The sequence below is a fragment of the Cydia strobilella genome, chromosome 20 (genome assembly GCF_947568885.1).
Source record: "Cydia strobilella chromosome 20, ilCydStro3.1, whole genome shotgun sequence".
In the NCBI taxonomy this organism is placed as follows: Eukaryota; Metazoa; Arthropoda; class Insecta; order Lepidoptera; family Tortricidae; genus Cydia; species Cydia strobilella.
Genome location: NC_086060.1, coordinates 11,981,385 through 12,004,692, shown reverse-complemented (window position 1 = coordinate 12,004,692; position 23,308 = coordinate 11,981,385). Strand labels below are relative to the sequence as shown.

The following is a 23,308-nucleotide window of genomic DNA, read 5'->3' as shown; positions in this document are numbered from 1 at the left end:
AGCAATTAAAGATTAGTACATCTATTTTAGTCACACTGGCTCTACATTTTACTTCAGATAGTTGATAGCGCCAGACAGCCAGTTGCCTAAGAATTTTTTTGCCAATTTTAATAGTTCCGTTCATCATTTGACTTAATTGCATTGAAATAAAAAATGTTCCCAAGAAGCAGAGTTTTAAGAAGTAAAGACTGCCGTTTCAAACATATACATAGTTGGAATATCATATTACAGACAATGAAATAAATTATATACTAAGTATACATGTCGTTACGTAAGATTTATTACAAGCGATTTAGCTAAGTATTAATTTGACTCTTACGTAATAAATATTTAAAATAAGGGAAAATTCCTATTTAAAATACCTTACATTTACAACGAAAACTAATTCATAAATAATATATTACCTATAAATATTTTCCAAACAACGCTGTCATCCGTTAAGATTCATGCAGTCTTTATTATTTACTTGTCCATGTTAGGTGTTGCTACATGAAAGCTAAGTCGCAACACGGGCGACTCGGACGTATACGTCAAAATTATATAGGTTAGATAATGTCTTGATTTATTTTGTGAAATATGGAGGTGTTGCTGAAATGTAATTTAGTCGGATTATATTAAATGAGATGCCTATTGATGTTACTGCTTGTAAAAATAATTCAATAATGAGCATGTAGGTTAATAGGGAATATTACACAAAACTTTGCGTAGCGAGCGTCACTAGCACAATAAAAAAATCGGTTTCTGCCTCTCTATCACTCTTGCCTATTCAATCGATAGAGAGGCAGATAAATAAATTTAGATTTTCGCGGTTCGCGGTAGACCACTTGTAAACAGACCTGAGAAACAAACCGCCTTGATCATAGACATAGTATAATATACAAGTAGTTATAAACGCGCTACCGAGCGACCGGGGGTAAAAGAAAGAATATTCATATAAAATTTGACAGCATAGGATTTTTTTCTCTTTCACTCTTATAAATTCGGTATTTCGCCATCGCCTCCTATATATGATGCTACCCAGTCGGTGATAGGGACAAAGCATGGCACTATTTTCTCTTTCCTCTTATAGGAATCGCAATAGGACTTGATGTATAATGTCAGTGAAAACTTGTCAAAAAACTGTTTAAGGGCTAGTATGTATAAGTTACTTTAAGAGTTAGTATTGTGCACCAGTGCTGCACTCTGGCGGCAGAACATTGCAGTAATACTTCCTATTAAAATGCCTGCCTGCAAAGAGTACAAACATCATATTATTTCATTGTATTACTCATAAAGGGATATTTATTGCTAACTGCGTGTATTGTACACCATAGCGTGTAAGTAACGTATACATACTATGCCTTAAACAGTTTTTGACAAGGTAATTTGTTAACAGATGGCCTACCGCGAAACGCAATAATCGAAATTTTGTTATCTGCCTCTCTGTCGATCGAATATGCAAGAATGATATACAGGCAGACCGAAATTTCGATTATCGTGTTACGCCGGTTACGCGGTAGGCCCTGTGATTGTGCTAGTGACGCCCTCTACCTATGCAGAGTTTTGCCTATTTTCTGTCTAAAATTACCCAAAGGCACTAACTACTGAAATAATACAATAGTACTCTTCGTACATTTTATTGCTCTTATTTAATATTAATGACTAAGACGTGGAACGCGTAATTTCCTTAGGGGAGCCGCCAGACATCCAAAATAAAAATTTCATCTAATGTGCCTCTCCTCCGCACAAATATATATAAGATCGATAGAGAGGCAAATAGATGAACAAATGAAGTGGTTCGCGGTTATAGCCCTGACTGTGAAGTATGAAACCAGGCATACTGCGTGTGTAACAATATTTAACTACAATTCTGCCAGGGAGTATGCTCTACAGCTGAAACATAAGAAAGCGTACAACGAAACTAGTGATAAATATAGATATTTTTTAAACTAGTCTAGAATTGTAAAGAGTCTGTGCGGAAAGAGAAGAGTCGTGGAATGTATAGGTCCCAATACATTCCACAACTCTTCTCTTTCCGAACAGACTAGACATTATATAGATATTTCCCATATATTCATTAAAGCTAAGGTGGTTCTGCTGTGGAGCATGAGTAGCATGACACGAATCCCCTAGCCTGATCCTCTAGGGATCCTGGTGAATTTGGGGCCAGAACCCTCAAGCCGTAAAGCTGCAGCGTTTACATTACGGCAAACATATGTAATTGTTAAAGGTTTTCTTGTTGTTCAAACCGCGAGTTCTTAGTCCGGTCCGGGGCGAACTACTAGTTATATATCAAACAACAAAGAATAAACATTTATTGAATATATCCTGCTTAGACGTGGCTGCTACGGTCTTCAGGATTTTATTTGCCATGTGATCATCGCTTTTTGGTTGCAACTTGATGCCATCGAGGAATGTCCATGGTACATATATGAAAAAAAAAAATGTTTATTATACCATTCATTGTACCTATCACAATACCTAATACTACTAGAGGGCACCTGTAACATTATTTTGGCTATCTGGTTGTCTATATCAGCCATTCTCAAAGTGTGCTTCGCGGACCCCTAGGGCTCCGCAAAGCCTCTGTTGGGGCTCCGTGAGAATACTTGTAATAATAAGAAAAAAAACAGTTTTTCTATAGGTATATCTGGTCCATAGTGACGAACGAAAATTTTAATTTGGGGCTCAAATATATCCTGCTTAATCGGTTCAGTAGTTTCGGAGAAAATAGGCTGTCACAGACGGATAGCCAGACAGACAGACGCACGAGTGATCCTATAAGGGTTCGGTTTTTTTCTTTTGAGGGAACGGAACCCTAAAAAATAACTTCTACTTAACATAGCGCTGTTTCTTTGTACATAATAATATTTAATGTATCTACCAATCCTATGATACGACCTCTGTTCATGGGCTCTGCTCGTTTGCCTCCTATATTAAAAAAACCGGCCAGGTGCGAACTATATTTGTATGGCGAACCGGTCATCTCCTTCCTTCTCAATACCTTTATATATGCTTCGGCACATTATTATACTTATTTGTTATACATAATACACGCATTGTATATCTTACCTTTAACAGAGAGCCAGACGATGTTTGCTGGTTATTGGTTCCTGAAATCCAGTTATTTGTTTGACCAAACGGTGTTTAATCCTGTCGTGAATGGCTTCGAAAGAGCCTTGGGTCATATGTCTTCGTAGGTCCAAAGCTGCTTAAGGAGCCCGCAGCAGCCTCTTCATCTGCCATTACGGCAGCAAGGGACAAAATTTTAATATTATTCGGCCTTTCCATTTTTTCTCCTAGTTATCACTATTAGCAAACAATTATTTGTGACATTTGTCATAAACAGTCCGTTGCTCGGATATACAACTAGTGTCGGGTGGCCCTGACGCCCCGGCCCCGGAACGCCCCGGCGACGGTGGCGCTCCTGATAGCCCCTGTGTCGGATCGCTCCGGCCCGCCCCGGTCCGGTCACGCCCCGGTCTAACGTGAGTCATCCTTTATTTTTCGACTATCGACATAGCATTACTGAAAAACGTCAAATATTGATTTATTGATTTTTGAAGTGAAAACTTTCGAAGTGAAAACTTCTTTATGCGCGTTGGGCATTTCTTGATATGGGAAAAATTTATTGAACTCAAGACACTGTGACGGTTTGACGGTTACCGACACCGACACCTCTTCATACAGGATGACTAAAAAAATATTGCTTTCCCGTTGCCAGGGAGGTTTTGTGGGACTAAATTGGAAACAACTGTTCCCTTGATTTATCTAAAAAAAGCAGTGGCACTCCGGGAGTGAACTTGAACAATTACGTTTGTATTTTTTGAACATATTACTCATGGACAAACTTAGATGAATTATTTCAAAATTAGTAATTAAACTTTATTTTGTTGCGTTCCTCTTTGGTCCATGAGTGTATGAGAGGTGAGTTTACCTACAATAATAACAAGGTGAAACTATATTTAGTATATTTTACCATATTAATGAGCAGTCAAACATTTGAACGAAATTATTCAGCTTGCTTTAACCCGAGCTAAAGGGGTACCTAATTAAAAGTTTGATTGCAAGCGACTGGTGAATAAACTCCCGCTTTTCTCCCTTGTGCGGAAAGGTCGTATTTGCAGGGAAATAGTAGGTAAATGAGATGTTCTGTAGGGTGGCGCTCGTTTATTTCTAGATGCTGTTTAATAGTTTATAAACTGTGTGTTGAAAGAGTAATATAGTGGTAACAGTGGAAAACACTATTAGTTTTGTTATGATGCTGATTCTAAACCTGTATATATACATCACACATAAACAGTACCCGTCAAGTAAAACGTCATGATCATTAACTTAAATAAACTTTTTTTAAATATTGTAGTATGTGTAAAACGGAACGCTCTCTTCTGCAGTGTCGGGTGTTGTGTATTGCTACGCTCCAATAAAATAAATCTACAAAATTAAGTAGTTTTAATCCAAGATACAATATTGGCGACGAGGACACTCGGACAGCACGGTGCAACGACTAAATTAACCAGAAGAACATAAAATCGGTCACAAGTAAGAAATAAATTACTTCAAAATATGTGATGATAATGGCGGTGGCAAACGCACTTTGAGGTTATCTACAAATTAAAAGGTACCTTGATAAATCGTTGTTACTAACATTCATGGACCGACTGAACGTGTAATGAAACGTTATTATGACAGGTGTCACTGAGGGTAAGAATAAAAATGATAATAGTTTGGCAGAAGCAGAAGACGCCGATGTTCTAATATCTTTGGTAAAACAAGGAAAAAGGAGTTACATTTACCGGTGTGGAAAAGACATTTTAATAAGAATAATAAGTGAAGAAGGTTTACAGTGCCCGGAAAATCCAACTGTGGACGCGTTAAGGAAATTGTTAAGTGATTACTACCAAAATCAAGTGCAAACTGTGCAAAGCCAACCTAAAATTTTAAAACACAAAATCATGACAAACTACGAAATAAAACCATTTAACGGAGACAATTGGGAGGTCTTCGAGCAACAGTTAGAATCTTTAATACTCTTAAATGATGTACCAGAAGAAAAAAAAGTGGCATTGCTTATTACTAAAATAACCTCAAATGTGTTTGAAACACTACAAATTCTATGTAAGACAAAAAAACCAATAACATTAACTTACAAAGAGTTATGCGACACGCTAAGAGAAAAATATAAACACACTAAGACCCCACTATTAGACAGGGCCGAGTTTAGACGACGCAACCAACTCCCTACGGAGTCAGTGGATGACTATGTGTTAAATCTCCGAAAATTATCTCGGAAATGCCAATTCAAAGATGAAGAGGACCAGATTAAAGAAAAACTTGTTGACGGAGTGTACTCTAAGCTAATTAAATTTGAATTGATGAAACAAAGTGCCGAGGCTAAATTAGAAGACCTTATAAAATTAGCAAAAACAGTAGAGTCTGCATATAAGCAAGCCAATGGAGAAGAAGAAACTAGCAATATTTCATATGTCAAACCTAATTCCAAAATGCCAAGACAGAGGTATGCACCCTCAAAGAAGAATAATAATAATAACACGAAAAGTAAGTGTTTCTGCTGCGGAAAAGATAATCACATGAAAAAAGATTGTACACTGAAGACAAAGTTTTGCTCGGAATGTGGTCAACAAGGTCACATATATAAAATGTGCCCAAAGAAGTATCGACAGACAAATATGTTGGAGGTAACAAATGAAGAAAAAACGGAGGACCAAGGATTGGAAGACATAAAAAACTTATACGAAGAATATCCAACTTATACCTTTGACAGAGTAAGTAGGATACCACCACATTTTATAGAGCTGACCATAGGTCATGGACAGAAAGTACAGTTTGAAGTGGACACGGGTTCCGAAGTGTCAGTGATGCCTCTTAAATTCCACAAAAAATATTTAAAAGAATATACTATGGAAAAATCAAAAGCCATATTTCGAAATTTCGACCAATCAGAATCCCAGCCTCTGGGCATTATTTGTAATGTACCAGTGCAGTATAATAATAAATACAAAAAATTAAATATATATGTGTCGCATGACTCAACACCTTGTTTAATGGGTCGGGATTGGTTAAGTCAATTAAATATGTGGCCTCCAACTTTTAAAAATGTAGCTTATTGTCATCCTAATATATTGGTAAAAAATGTTTCAGATGCCAAACAACTAATTGATCAGGAGTTCGCAACAGTATTCAGCCCTGGGTGGGGTACATTCAGAGGTGAAGCGATTTCATTAAAATTAAAAAAAGATGCCGTACCCAAGTTTCTGCCTGTTCGTCGTGTGCCGTATGCACTGCGAGATAAGGTAAAACATGAAATTGTTAGATTACAGCAAAATGGTCGCATAGTGCCAGTCGAACAGAGTCAATGGGGTACGCCGGTAGTACCAATTATAAAACCAGACGGCTCTGTAAGACTTTGTGGGGACTATAAAGTCACTTTAAATCCAAATTTGGAAATAGACCATTACCCCCTCCCACATGTGGAGGACATTTTTGAAACTTTAAAACAGGGAGAATACTACTGCGAGCTCGATCTTCGGGAAGCTTACTTACAAGCTGCTTTGACTGAGGAGAGCCAATTGCTAACCACCATTGTAACAGAATTTGGAACATATAAGTACAAATACTTACCCTATGGAGTTAATACTGGGCCTGGGTCTTTTCAAAGACTAATGTGTAAAAAACTGATAGGTATACCAAACACAATTGTGTTTATTGATAACATCTACGTGGCAGGGAAAAGTTTGCAAGAAACTTATGAAACCCTGGTCAAAGTGCTTAAACGACTACAAGAATGTAATTTTAAATTAAAACCAGAAAAATGTAAGCTCTTCACTAGCCACATAGATGTGTTTGGTTTTCGCATAAATAAAGAGGGAATGAGTCTCATAAAATCAAATATTGAGCCATTGTTAAATGTTCCTGCACCAACTAATCTGACAATGTTAAAATCATTTTTAGGTAAAGTTAATTATTACTCCCGGTTCCTAAAGGACATGGCCAAGATTCTTAGTCCATTATATGAATGTACTAAAATAAATAGATTTAACTGGACAGCGGACTGTCAAAAGTCTTTTGACACAATAAAAAATAAATTAGCCTCCGCAGACAATTTAAGACATTTCAACCCGGACCTCCCAATAATAGTAACTTGTGATGCCTCAAACTATGGACTAGCAGCCGTTCTATCTAACCGGGACCAAAATGGTATAGTTAAGCCCATAGCATATGCAAGCAAAAAATTAAACAATACTGAACAAAAATATGCTGCCATAGACAGAGAAGCCATGGGAATAGTGTTTGCGGTCACCAAGTTCTACAACTATATTTATGGCCGACAATTTGAATTGGAAACGGACAGTTCTGCACTAGTCAGGATTTTTGGACCAACTAAAGGTATACCAAAAATGGCTGCAAAGCGGCTACAACACTATGCTATATTCCTCTCAGCTTTTAACTACAAAATTAAACACATAAAAACTAACAATAATCCAGCAGATTATTTGTCCAGAAATCCTGACAATAAAGAATGTACCAGCCAACATGCCCATTCAATATATAATGTAGATAATTTTATGCATGTAATATATACAAACAGCTCTGAAATAGACTATTTGAATTTCAAAATAATACAAGAAAATACAGAAAAGGATCTACTTTTGAGTCAAATAATTGAATATTGTAGAACAGGTTGGCCCAATAAAAATCATATTAAGGCTGAATTTTTACCATTTTATAATAGGAAAAATGAAATAAGTGTGGATCAGGGCTGTTTACTTTGGGGACATAGAGTAATAATTCCAGAAATAAATCAAAAAGCAGTGTTAAAAAGTTTGCATAAAACACATTTTGGCATTATTCGCATGAAAGAAATAGCACGGTCATATTTTTGGTGGCCTAATTTAAATTCAGAAATAGAAAATATTGGAAAGTCATGTATAATCTGTTTATCAAATCTTAAAAATCCCATAAAATCCCCGCAAACATGGCCAACGCCACCTACAGCGTGGTATCGACTTCATGCGGACTTTTTGGGGCCATATTATAATAAAATGTATTTAGTAATTATAGACAGCTACAGTAAATGGCCCGAGGCCTTTGAAATGTCAAACATGACAGCCGCTAAAACAATTGATGTACTAGATAAATTATTCAGCCGGTTTGGATATCCGAACCAACTAGTCACAGATAATCAGACTACGTTCACATGTACGGAATTTAATAACTATTGTAAAGAGAATAACATTAAACAAACATTTGCGCCACCTTACCACCCAGCGACCAACGGAGCCGCAGAGCGATTTGTACAAACTTTCAAATCAGCCGTTACCAAAATAAGAGAGAGTGGATGCAGTATCAACTCGGCAATCAATTTATTTTTGTTTGATTATAGAACCACACCTCAAAGGACTACAGGTGAAACGCCGGCTCGTTTGTTGCTGGGGAGGGAATTAAGGAATAGATTTAGTTGCCTTAAACCTCCACCTATAATTGAAAGTTTATCTGAAAGGGAGGGGAGAGAAGCATGTAAAAGAAAAGTTAAATTTGTAACAGGGCAAAAAGTGATGGTAAGAGACTATAGAAAAGGCCATAAACCTTGGTGTGTAGGAAAAATTGTGTCAGAATCTGTTCCAGATTTAACTTATATAATTGAGGTTCAAGGTATGATGTGGAAACGTCATATTGATCAAATGGTGTATTGTAATGATGATGTCGATAGTAATTAGCGTTAAGTTTTGTATCGTAGGCCAAGTTTAACTTGTATTTATTTATAAATGATGCCAAGATATGTACTTGTTTTGAACAACTCATTATCCAAGCTATGTAGAGTGGTTCAAAGCACACTATGACTGATGTAGTTCATTTAGGACTACACTAGGATTAATAAATAATCCTCTGCCATGTAATTAGACTTAAGTAAAACTAGATTAGTTTTAGGATTAGTCCGGGAGAGTGTAGTATGTGTAAAACGGAACGCTCTCTTCTGCAGTGTCGGGTGTTGTGTATTGCTACGCTCCAATAAAATAAATCTACAAAATTAAGTAGTTTTAATCCAAGATACAATAAATATTATCATTAATTTACTTGTTCATAAATTTTGTCATTAAATTGTATAATCTTAGTTTCAGTTTTAGTTTGTAATTGCCTTGTTAATTTACGAATGTGCATGTACTGCATGTTGTTTCTCTCAGAGCAATAATTGTGTTACCTATAAGTGGAAACTGTTCTGGCTGTTGTGTCAACTCAATTTGTTAAACTATATGTGTGATTATAGGCTGTTTGTTTCCCTTTGCAATAAATTAAAATTAAATTAAAATAACTAAATCCCACTGCTGGGCACACACACACTGGCACAGTCTCACAATAAACAGGCTACGGTGACTGCTTACCGTAAAGCTGGCCATACACACTAAGGTACGCCTGCGTAGTTTTACCTGTACAGTTCAATTGCACAGGTAAAGCTGGTTAGAAAACTGCGCAGTCGAATGCCACATATGCTACGTTTTACCTGTGCAGTTGGCAAAACTGCGCAGGCATACCCTAGTGTGTATGGCCAGCTTAAGGCGGATACGTGTGCTAGCTTGCCACCGCGACGTGGTAAGCCCATTTGGATTTCATCTCAGTGGTATGTAGATTTATTTCTTCACCATGTTTTTCTGTTCAGTCTTCTTCTGGCAAATATTTATTCGTAAGTCATTTAGCGATACCAATTTTATTTGGATTGCTACAAAACAGACAAGTGTATTTGTAAGTAAACACGGAAAAAATAATATACGTAATAACATTATGCATAAGCCGGGTGGTCTAGTGGTCAAGATCTCAAGATGTTAGCCGCTGAAGAAGTTGGTTCGATTCCGGCGACGGCCCTCGGAGGGTTGGTCAGCAGATCAGCAAATCAAAAAAAAAAGATCGAGGCAGTCCCACAGTAAGCTCAATAAGACTTGTGTTGTAGGTACTAATAGACGACGATATAATTATAATAGGTGCTTAAATTCATAAAAAACACGTATGCTCAGGGACAAAATATCCTCATTACATAAATAAATGCCCTTACCAGGATATTTTATTCAATATTTTTTTTTTTGAGTGAGCGTGTTGTCGCCTTCTTGAATGCCTATTATTACTTACTTATGTATTACTCTCTCTTTATTTTGTTGTTTCTTTTTCTTGCCTCTTAGTCTTCATTGCTGTTAATTTGTATTTTAGTTACTCCCTTATTAGTTATCATTTGTATACGCTCTGTTCACATATATGGCTGCGATAGTGCGCAACCTTAGTATAGTACCTATTAGTTTGTATCATGTCACTTCCTGTGAGTTCCTATAATTGGCTTCCTGTATCAACTATAATTTTTATGTTAATTACACAGCTGTTGGATCTCCAAATAAATAAAATAAATAAATAAATAAAATGATTTGATAGGTGTGTACATTCCTTGAAGCGTTTCGGCTTAAAACAATGACAAAATGTGGAAAGTCTCCATTGACCTCGCTCATTACAAAATTAACCAAAAGGTCATGCTGTGAGCCATAATTAACATGTTAAATTTGGCCCAGTACACAACTATCCCGAGTTAAGTTGTTGCTTATGTATCTGTGTAGTTTCCTTGCGCAATTCATTCATTATGAATTAAACTTGAGTGCGCGAGTTCTGAGGTGAACTTTGGCTTATAGAATTTAAACACGTGTTCTGCTGTATTTCGCTGGATGCTGTTAGAAAATATATATGTTTCTAGTATACTTCAAAAAATACAAAGTGCTTGTAGGTATTTAGGGAAGTAGTCCAGACATTAATTTTGTAAGTAAAATGTCACATACATTTTAAAGTACCGAGTTTAGGTCGGTACCCCTAATTATGACCTACCTAGTCCGGCGCGGCGCGGCGGGCCCACGGCGTTCGCGTTCGCAACGGGATCGCTCACGTACGACACTTCTATAGGTATCAAAGGATTGATTCACCCCGCGCCGCATTGCTTCGCTTCGCGTTCGCGTTTTGTTGACCTACGTGGTACACTGCGTTAGAGGCATGTGTCAGTACAGTATATACAAAATTTTCCAAAAGATCATATCTTTGAGTAAATGTTAAATTTGGCCCAGTACATAACAACTAATCCGAGTTAAGGCAAGTTTCCTTGCGCTATTCTTTCATTATGAATTAAACTTAAGTGTCCTAGTTCTAAGGAGAACTTTGGTTAAGGATTATGGACATGCGTTGTGCTGAAATTTAACTATTATTTTGGGGTTATATTACTCTAAGTATACTTGTGTCTTGTCCGATCGAATTATTTTGTTCGTATGAAAAAAACTTCTAAGGTCAAGAAAAATAACAGTTTAATGAAAAGTACGTGCTATTAACGTGTAAAAGAAAAATGACAGGGGACTGTGCCAGGGGACTGTTGCAGATATACCAAAACCATAATTATAATAATTTATTCATATATGACCTATAGGATTAGCATTTGTATAATCATACTGTTTTAAGTGAAAATAAACAAAAAATTCAATAAATAATAGCAATAACTTTAAATATTCAATGCCTGTACGTTTTGACAGAATGAACCAGTAGGTTGATATGTGTAAAATCGTCCTATAATATTTATTTTTTATTTATTTATACTTCAGAGCGCGTAGCCAACGTGCCAATCATTTAGCGAAAGCCTTTGTTTTATCCCTTTTTGTAAAATACTGTGCCTTTTTCTTTAAGAAAAAAAAAATCGTTAACGCTCCGTTAGTTATCGTAGTCATATCTCTTATCACTCTTCCACACTAGTGCGACAGTGACAGTTGCGTTTCGTTAAAAAAAAACTTGCTCTGGTAAATGATTGAATATCTTAATACACATGGCATAACAATTTCTACCGTTCAATGCAATCATACCAGCTATTACTCGTTCTCGACCTTTTGACTGAGTGTTTGAAACAAACACACTCATTCAGTGCAGCCGTGTTGTCCCTCTCTAACTGCATTGAAAAGAAAGGGAATCAGAAACGAGAAAACAACATGTAGTAGGCTAGTAGACAACGAGGGCAGGTCAAGAGCTCTCGACGCTCGCGGCTCTGTTTTTAAATATTTTCGCAACATTTTAAACAAGTATTAACCAGAATTTTAACCCGTAAATGCATAGTGATGGATGCAGCCTACACAACAAAAACATACAATTTGATACAATTATATGTTATCGCGTAATTAATGTAATGATTTTACGTAATTAATCTGTTAAAAATATTTATCAGTACGGTTTTTACTCGCTATTATTTTTAGTCGCTTTTGGCGACATAATAGTGAGTAAAAACCGTACTGGTAAATATTTTGAAATATGTCTCACGATAGTTTAAGTGCGAATTAATCAATAAATTATTTCATTCTTTTATTTTATGCATAATTAGATAAAATCCATTTGTTCCTGTATAATTAGCGCAATATTTTAGTTTATATCGGGACGCCTGAAGCATTTATAATAATATTCGTAGGTATTAGTAAGGATTACCAGTATAATTTGTATAAGCAATCATCGCCAAACATTAGTCGCTTATCGAAAGAAGATAAACTGTCGTATCGCTCTGCTAACACGCGATAAGTCCGTCGACAGCGAGAAATAGCCCGGCTGAAGATAAATCGCGATCAATGGCGTATTACTGGACGATATAGGTGCTTACAGCGGCTTCGATAGTATAAAACTGGCTGCACAGTGTTGGCCGAAATGTTAATGCAATTAACCATTAACCAGTACAAATTGAACCGTAAACTGTAACCGTCCGTTACGGCTTACGGTTCAATTTGTACTGGTTAATGGTTAATTGCAATTAACGTTCGGCCAACACTGTGGCTGCACACCGCACATAAAAATAATTACAATTTAATTTCCTTTAGTTTTTTCTTTCGAATTTTAATAAATGTTAGGAGCTTTCAAAAAACTTACGCAATTTGTTTTTCACTAATTGCAACTCATATAATAACCATCTTAACCTATAATAAAAAACCGGCCAAGTGCGAGTCAGGCTCGCCCACCGAGGGTTCCGTACTTTTTAGTATTTGTTGTTATAGCGGCAACAGAAATACATATTCTGTGAAAATGACAACTGTATCAGACGGACAGCTGAGTCTTAATAATAGGGTCCCGTTTTTACCCTTTGGGTACGGAACCCTAAAAATTTTAAAACTTAAACGTCAGGATGCAGCTATGGTTAATATCAGGCATCGTAAACTGCGAGCGAAATCCATTGAAGATTGGTTGTAACTGGTTGTCATACGTCATTTCAATGGATTTAGCTCGCAGTTTACGATGCCTGATAATAATAATAAAAAAAAAAACATTTATTTCGACCAACTTAGGATCATATCATTGGGACATTACATTAAATAATAAAATTATAGCAAATTTAAATTTAACATTAAAATTAAATCAATCAAGAATCAATATGCATCAAATTGTATAAAAATATTTCCATAATGTCAATTTTCAGAAAGGCAAATGTCTTCGGTCGTCCAACTATCCTCTTAAAATGAATGTCTATTGCAAATAATAATATCAACCACATTTTGTCGGGTGCTAATCTACAACAAAGTACCAAAATCATATTAATTTTTCAGTTTAACTTATATTCCCTCGCGCCAAATGCTGTCCTCGCCATATGGAGTAAATGGGATATAATTCCCACGAACGAGCACATCGGTTTCGGTGACGCACTGCGTCGGTATGCTACACGTTTCTAACCGGTGGTATGAATTTAGGGACAGGAAGAGCTGTGCCGTTCCTGGTAACATTCCCATTTTGTATAGGGAAATTTCTCGCTCGGTAATATTCCTCATTATGTATGGGGAATGTTACCGAGCGACCGGGAACGGCACAACTCTAGACAGGAAGAAAAGCATCCCGGCGAGTAATACTTACTATTTACGAATAATTAAGAACATTTTTATATACATGTTATTAGGCTAAATTATACTAATTTACCACTAAACAAATAAGAAACGATGTACGTAATTGTAATCTGTAATCAGTGTGTTTATTGCTGTACTGTGCTTGTGTGATCTCTGATTTATTATTGTGGATTTTTGTTAAAAATATCTTGTTTTTACATTTTCATTTTATTTATAATTAAATTCTGAAATTATTCAATGCATGTGTTTTGAGTATGGCCAGTCAAGTAGAAAACTTCCAAGTAAGATTGAGATACTACCGAGTAATATTGGGAATATTCCCAGTAGTATTGGGAATTTATGTTGAGTTTTTGCACTTCATATGATGCATTGGTCCACACGTAATGCTTTAATGTAAATCAACATGAAATAAAACTATGAATACATGGTAAGGGTATTTTTGCACTTTGTAATTTTTCCTCAATCACCCGTTGACCACGAACGCTGTAAAGGGTTCGAAACGTCGGGATGTATTATAAATTCAATATACGCGATATAATCCGTTTTCATAGTTTTATTTCATGAGTAACTATCGCGGTAACCGAAGACAATATTATGTAAATCAACATGTTTACATGTAATAAATTTAAATATTTCCCTAAATTACTGGGAAGATTACCGGGAACGTTAATGGGAAAATATCCACCTCGGAAATATTCCTGGTAACGGCACATCACTTCATCATAGCTGATGGTGGTCCTGATTTCGAATCTTGGTAAGAGCATTTATTTGTCTTTATGACAAATATTTATTTCTTAGTTATGGATATTTTCTATGAATATATTTAAGATAGTCTAGTATCCACAACACAAGCCTTATTAACCTTACTGTGATGCTACACTACATCGATTATTTATTATTGTTATTTATTTATTTAGGCATCAGAGCCAAGTGAATGCAGTGGAAATGAGAGCGTTGAGAAGTGTGTGTGGTGTGAGATTACAAGATAGAATTAGGAACAGTGTGATAAGGGAAATGTGTGGACTGAGCGAAGATGTAGTGACAAAAATTGAGAAAGGTATGTTGAGATGGTTTGGACACGTGGAAAGAATGAGTGAAAGAAGGCTAACAAAGAGAGTGTATAAGGGAGAGGTAGAAACGGGAGTTGGAAGGGGCAGACCTCGGCGGACTTTCTCTGATCAGATCGGGGAAATCCTGAAGAAAGGCCAGGTCAAGAGCACCCTAAACCGGCGAGCGTGTATGAGGAATGTTATGAAAGTGAAGGAAGCGAAAGAGGTATGTCAGGATCGTAGCAAGTGGAAATCCGTGGTTTCTGCCTACCCCTCCGGGAAATAGGCGTGATTATATGTATGTATTTATTTATTTATTTAATAAAATACAGATAGACCCGCAAAACTCAATAAAGAGTTTGACTGTGGGGTCATCAGTCTCTAGTTACATATGTACTTAACTTTTTATAACGTAATTATATAGTAGTGCAATAACTACAGAATATTGAGGTAGTGTATTTTTAACATAGATTTAGATTGTATAAAATTGTCTCAAAGTATAAAAGTTTTTCATCAAAAATTCAACTCCGTATCATTAGACGATGACAGGTACTTTGTAAGCGTCATAAGCTTCTGTATACAATACACTCGTAATATATTTTACGAGCTTTAAACCGGATTTATCTAATGGCAGGAATTTGTATCGTAAAGCGTTTTAGAGGCAGCAAAATTGTTTTCATTTGAGTGAGGAAAGTTTGCTGGTAAAATGTACAAGCTGGTTTCGTGTAACTGGGTATTAAATTTATGCGCTGTTGTTTTGAGCATGTTTTTGTTTATAGTTTATCGCTATGGAATGCTATGGATAAGGGATTTGCCACACTGGATGCGTTCTGCGGGCAGCGGTCAGGTCAAACTTCAACTTCAAAGGTTGCTGTCAATTTTGTTCACACATAATGCGGGTTTGACCTGACCGCTGACCGCAGAATGCATCCAGTGTGGCAAATCCTTAAAGGGGCCCATTGACTATCAGTCCGCCGGACGATATTGATTTGTCAGTTAAAACAAAAATTTGACAGTTCCGAACAACTGACAGGCTGATATCGTCCGGCGGACTGATAGTCAGTGGGCCCCTTACGACAGACGGTATCTCTCAAACTTTAATCTTGTTTTATTTCTCAGGTGTTAAATGACAGTTCGATTGACACGATGTGACCAACCGATCTGTCACTTGTACAAAAGCATGCAATAGCATTGTGGTATATATTGCTACATTGTCCAATGGAAATAAACTAAGGCCAATTTTATTACTTCATATAAAATGGATAAAAATGTATAAGCAATTGCAGACAATATTTTTTCATCATTTACCACTGTATCTGCCGCCCAGGAACTACCTTCAAATAGAGATTTATCTCGACAATCAGTGCGTAAGTTAGATAAGTATGGCTGCAACTAGGGTCGTGTCGTGTGACTCAGAAGTTAAGCGAAGCGAAAGATCAAAAACTCATCGTGGGTGGGTTTCACAAAATCTGACGATCTTGAAAAGGTAGTGCCTACCATGCTGATAACTATGCTGATTATTGATGGAGGTCCTATTAGCTTATAAATCTTATAATTAAACCTTAATCTAGGTATTAAACCTTTTATCCTAAATATATATCTTACCCTAGTGTGTCGCGTGGCAAAGGCCTCCTCTAGCTTTTTCCACTGTAGTCTGGTAACCCACTCTTATCCATTTCGGGCCCGCCGTTCATCCGTTATGGCTCCTCTACACGATGGCCCAAAGAAGGCCAGTCCAAGGGACGCATTTATGCGTTAGAAGGAGAAAGTAATATTGCTATCTCATTCCACCACATAGCTGCGTCCCTTGCGCTGGGCCATCGTGTAGCCATTAGAAGTCTTCTCTGGTGCCGTGTGCAGACCCTTGGATACCAGTCTGTTAATTAGGATTGATTGTTTATATTGAGAGAAAATTAGGAAAAGTCGAACCAAATCCTAACAATTACGCTATGATGCTTCTCTAAAATTGCTATTTTTTTGTTATAAGTTAAGTTCTTATTCTAATATGGTACCTAGACATATTTTCTACTTGCTTGGACAATAATAATTATATGTTTTCAAATAAATTCATCACGTCATTTCGTTACGATCTTGTTTTCCAACAACATTTCACCACTCAAAGCCTGATTGAGTACCTTAACGTAAGCATCAAGTTTGACAAAGTCCTTCAAAGTTCACTATATAGCTTCTCAATAAATTCTCCTGTAGCTTAAGAACCTTTTCAAACTCAACGCATTAAAACCCCCAGCCTCAATCACTTTCATTACCAAAGTTTGGCGCGACTCCAACTCAATATCCAGCCAATTTCGGACCTTAGCCTACTTTTTTAGAGCTCTTTTCGGTTCTTCACTTTTTTTGAAACAATCGAACGCTCGCAAAGTGATTGCTTTGAAACAGCTGTTCAGATCTTTTGTGTTGCCGACGCAATCAATGATCCGTTAGGTAGATCAATGTTAGTTACGCGAATGGGATTTGTGTTATTTGATTTGATGAGTCTTATTTTGATCGATTCGGACACAGGACTTTTAGGACAATTTCAACTGTCTAGCTAGCTAGCTAGCAGACAGACAGACAGCGGAGTCTTAGGCTGATTTAAGTGTCACGCGGACCGTCCGTGTGGATTGCTCCGCACCGGACCAATATGTATGTATTAAGTTCAGGGAGCGTTTTAGAGTGGTCCGCGCGGACGACCGTTACAATTTGGCGGTGCGAAGCGATCCACACGGACGGTCCGCGTGACACTAAAATCAGCCTTAGTAATGGAGTCCCGTTTTTACCCGTTGGGTACGGAACCCTAAAATGCTTATGAATCATTTTTTGTTCCAGAAAATGTCAAGTACAACGCGGCTGGCGACGGCGGCGCTGCTCCTAGCGCTCGTGTCGGCGTGCGCGGCGCTGAAGTGCTGGCAATGCGGGCAATACAGCGACGGCGTAGGCAGCATCACGCCATGCGCGAACCGTAGCGCCGCGCGCTTAGACAAGTGCCCGAACAGCGCCAGATACTGTATCGTAAGTCCAAATACGTAACTAACGCAGAGAGAGAGCAGTAGGCGAACAATATGCGAACGCGAAATGAAGCGATGCGGCGCAGGGTGAATCAATCCTTTGATACCTATAGAAGTGTCCTGTGTGGGACACACTAAGGACATTTACTTATTTCGTTAACAGCTCTCGCTAAAACATGTAATAGAAATATACTACACTTAATCTACTCTTAGGGTACTAAATACAGTTATTAATTTACTAACACTAGGTTTACTAATACTTACCTAATAGTCTGTCTCAACACGTCACCCACACATTCAAGAGGCGCTTTACGTACCTAATCACACCTATAGTCCGCGCGCCAATTCCGTGCATTCGGAGGTCGAGGAAGTGGGGGGGTGTGCGCCGCGCCCGTACGTACAAAATGACACAAGTCACCATCACTCTGTCATGACACCCAACGTTCCTAACATTCCTCAGCCGTGCACGGAATTCGCGCGCGGACAGTATTTATATGGACACTGTTATTAATCACACCTATTTATATGGACGCTGTTATCCAAGTTGTGGAAGCTATCTCCAACCACCTTTTCTTGCCAAAAAACTTTTACTTAACCAATAAATCAATAGTATCTAGGTTAAATACAGGGTGCACATTTCATATGGTCAAAATATAAATAAACTAGTGGTTCGTTGAGTTCTAGAGTTCATGAATGGCTCAGCTATTTTGAAAATTTTCCAAGCCAAATCGGCAGAAACATCACACCTATAATCCGCGCGCCAATTCCGTGCATTCGGAGGTCGAGGAAGTGGGGAGGTGTGCGCCGCGCCCGTACGTACAAAATGACACAAGTCACCATCACTCTGTCATGACACCCAACATTCCTAACATTCCTCAGCCGTGCACGGAATTCGCGCGCGGACAGTATTTATATGGACACTGTTATTAATCACACCTATTTATATGGACGCTGTTATCCAAGTTGTGGAAGCTATCTCCAACCACCTTTTCTTGCCAAAAAACTTTTACTTAACCAATAAATCAATAGTATCTAGGTTAAATACAGGGTGCACATTTCATATGGTCAAAATATAAATAAACTTGTGGTTCGTTGAGTTCTAGAGTTCATGAATGGCTCAGCTATTTTGAAAATTTTCCAAGCCGAATCGGCAGAAACCAGAATTTTACGAGAATCTGACAAGAAATGCGATCTATAGAGGAGAAAATCTAAACAGACGGACGGACAGATGAAAGCATTATCGCTTAAGCTGAAACGAAGATTGTCGCTGCGCTCTGTCAATTAATTATATCATAGGTACCTACCATGCACGAAATAAAACACGAAAATTATTTTATTACACAATTTCATTTATATTCAACAAATCGGATAAATGAAGTGTAATCACGGTCTATATCCCGGTCAATATAAGTCAAATGAAGTGTTGGCAACTTGGACGTGACGTCACTGTTTTGTTTCATATAAACTACATGGCTAATGGTATAGACAGTTCGAAAAAAGAGGCTGACTTGATTTGTCAGTCAAACACTATTATAACACGTACCTAAGGTTAAAAAAACAGACCTTCTTTAAGACTTCCTTAAGGGGGCCACTGACTATCAGTCCGCCGGACGATATCGGCCTGTCAGTTAGAACAAAAATTTGACAGTTCCGAACAACTGACAAGCCGATATCGTCCGGCGAACCGGCGAAGTTAGTTGATAGTCAGTGGGCCCCTTTAGACTAAAATGACGTTTCATGTGTAAGACATGACATTTCTTAGTACCACATTAAATGTCATTATAGTCTACGGAATAAAAAAACAGAATAGTAGAATTTATCTTAAATAACTTGCATAACTAAGAGTAGAAAAACTGCGACCAAAGAAAAGTCAGTATCGCGTAACATATATCCGGTAACAGAACCCAAGTCAATTTCGTTAAAATTACCGGAAGTAACGACTTCCGGTTATTTCCGGTGTATTCAGGAAATTGATTGTATTTGTGGGCTGTAAAATTGATTTTATGGAACTTTATATCCCAGTCGTTTTAGTTACCACAAGTAACTAAATGGATAACGAATGTTGGAACGTTTTCATCGATAATTCTGTGAAATTTTTATGTCATATTTTTGATGCTATGCTTATTTCTTTGGATTAAATAAGTACAGTCGGGGAAGCGCTGGTGGCCTAGCGGTAAGAGCGTGCGACTTTCAATCTGGAGGTCGCGGGTTCAAACCCCGGCTCGTACGTTGGTACGAACTCATTGGAGCTGGATTGGAGTTTTTCGGAACTTATGTACGAAACTTATGTAATCATTTGATATTCACCGGTCGCTTTTCGATGAAGAAAAACATCGTGAGGAAACCGGACTAATCCTAACAACCTAGTTCCCCCTCTGGGTTAGAAGGTCAGATGGCAGTCGCTTTCGTAAAAACTAGTACGTACGTCAATTCTTAGGATTAGTTGTCAAGCGGACCCCAGGCTCCCATGAGCCGTGGTAAAATGCCGGGATAACGCGAGCAAGGTGAAATAAGTACAGTCGAGGTCACAAACATCCTTACAAGTCAACGTACCAAAAACATATTCACACGACTCTGAGACACTAACAATAAGGTGACGTGAATATAATTTTGAATGTTGGCTTGTTAAAATGTTTGTGATCTCGAGCGTACATGTTTATTAACATACCATAGGATAACAACCATAACTACTACCCATATACTTATGTGATACTTTGATACCTAACTATCCAAAATCGTGACATTTCACGAAACTCCACAACGAACGCGCCGTGCGTACTCAATGACTTCTACTTCTACTTTGCCTTCCATTTGTACCCATTAGTTTACTCACCCTGTATAAGCCACTTTCGAAAGCCATAAAAATGGACTCCACACACAGACAATTTGCGGGCCGATTCTGATGAAATATGACATTGCTTACAAACGATCACCTTCGCACCATCAATCTTTCTCAATACCTTGGGGAGGCTGTTTCAAATTGCCAACGATCGTAATTTCCGAACGGTGATGGTGTCGGGAGTCTAATTTTGCGGTTTTAGAAGCAGCCGTCATATAATTATTATATTTTCATTAGTGTTGTTTAAAGTAAAAATACTTTTATAAATATAAATTAAAATATATTTTATATACAAAGGCAAAAAGTTCGCAAAGTACCGAGGTCTCGGCCCACAATACCACTTTGTGGCATTTGGTGTCGAGACACTGGGGCCGTGGGGTCCAAGCGCAAATTAAGTTATTTTTAAAGAACTTAGCAAAAAGCTCGTCGACGCAACCGGTGACCAGAGAGCTGGCGGCTTTCTTTCGCAGCGCATAAGTATTGCCATTCAGCGAGGGAATGCTGCCAGCATCTTTGGCACAATGCCGCGGGGGCCTTATTTAGATGTTTTTTAATTAAGAGTAGTTTTGTTTTTTTAATATTTTTTATTTAAAAGTTGTTATTCTTAGTTACTTTTAGTTTTACTTTTAATTGAATAATAATAATTTTTATATACGGAAGTTAAAGTACCAGGTGGCCTAGAGGTTATGACGTCAGCTGAAGCTGAAGACGCTGGTTTGACTCTAGCCCTGGGCTCGGGAATAAATAATTAAATAAATAAACATACAATTATTACACAAATTGACTAAGTTAGACAACGATATATAATTATTATTTAAATACTTAAATACGTAGGAAAGACCCATGACTCAGGAACAAATATCCGTGCTCATCACACAAATAAATGCTCTTACCAGGATTTCCAACTCCATTTTTTTATCAATGCAGAAAGCGACCAAATTCACTGAGTTAGGGTATAATTCACTTTGACAAAAATAAAAAGTTGGTCGCTTTATATACAACTACGGTCAATTACCATTCAAAGGATGTGTTTTCAGACTAGATATCTTGTATTATCGCACATTAAACATCTGGGAGATCGTAACGGCCTAAGCCTTTGAACGGGGGATATCACAAAGACAAATCTTAATACCTTACCGTCCGTTCGTCAAGACGGCCATTTTAGGAACGACGCAAAATGGTGGACGGATAAGCGCGTTGATAGGTTTTTGTGGAAAGCATTTGCTAAACGATAGGTACCTAAATAATACGCAGATTGTTATACAAACATTTGACTTCTATTAATTTTAGATACTCGTATCTTATCCCTCAAATCGATATAAAACACGGAACGTAGTAAGGTTAAACTTTTTTGACAGTACTTGATTGTAAATGATTCTGGTTAGGAAAGAAACAAAAAGATGGTCACAGTTTATTTATGTCTACTTTGACCCTCTTTGCTTTTTTGGACATAATCAAGTCGAACTTTATTATAGACGGCTGATTCATCATAAACTTCTTTTTAGTTTACTTTTGATTGCGAGTTGCGACCACAAATTTAATGAGATTGTTAAATAATTCGTCAAGCTTCCCCAATTCTTACGATTGTTTGCATTCTGGATAAACGCCTGTATCGATTTTTGGCTGACCGTTAGTGTATTTTTCGGTTAGCGGTAATAGTCCCAAACTAAGCTGCTGTTTATAATTAAGTAAGAAGTGTTTCTCGGAAACGTTCTTATTCCTCGATGGCACCATCATATGATAGGTATTATATTATCAATTTATCACCCAACTTACGCAAGTAGGTATGAGAAGTTGCAGCTTAATTAAATAATGGGAAGTGGGTCCAATTTAACTTGCAAGATTTGACCCCAACATATATATGTAAATATATATTTAGGTACATACATTGTAAATTAAATAAAAGCTTGTAAAATATTGAATTAACTTACCTATCTATGATGTTGCTGCAAACAAAAAAAATTATAGGTAGATATATAACAAAATTGTTAAAATGTGTAAAAATTATATTATAAAAACTACAATTTTTAGGGTTTCGTACCCAACGGGTAAAACCGAGACCCTATTACTAAGACTCCGCTGTCTGTCTGTTCGTCTGTCACCAGGCTGTATCTCATGAACCGTGATAGTATTTCTGTTGCCGCTATAATAACAAATACTAAAAACAGAATAAAATAAAATTAAATACATTTAAGTGTATTAAAAAAAACAAACGTGATTTTTTGCCGTTTTTTTACGTAATCGTGAGTCCGACTCGCACTTGGTCGGTTTTTTCATATTGATTGACGATCCAAATGGGTATCCACGTATTTCCCCGTTCAGCTCACGTCACATATTGATGTGATGTGTTACATGTAAACGTTAGTGTTACACTGTAAGTATATATTGAAATAAATAAAATAAATGATAAAAAAACCGGTCAAGTGCGAGTCGGACTTGTCCACCGAGGGTTCCGCACTTTTTAGTATTTGTTGTTATAGCGGCAATAGAAATACATCATCTGTGAAAATTTCAACTGTCTAGCTATCACGGTTCATGAGATAC

At 37.3% G+C, this 23,308-nt stretch overlaps 1 protein-coding gene across 1 annotated transcript in view; it reads left to right on the top strand.

The window, feature by feature from the left end:
• The window catches only part of LOC134750690 (uncharacterized), a 108,882-nt gene that overhangs the window by 36,025 nt on the left and 49,549 nt on the right, over positions 1-23,308 (top strand). Inside the window, exon 2 of the mRNA XM_063685926.1 lies at positions 17,747-17,929. Within this exon, the coding sequence (XP_063541996.1) occupies positions 17,750-17,929 (180 nt within the window). The 5' untranslated portion in view covers positions 17,747-17,749. The remainder of the gene's footprint in view (positions 1-17,746; positions 17,930-23,308) is intronic.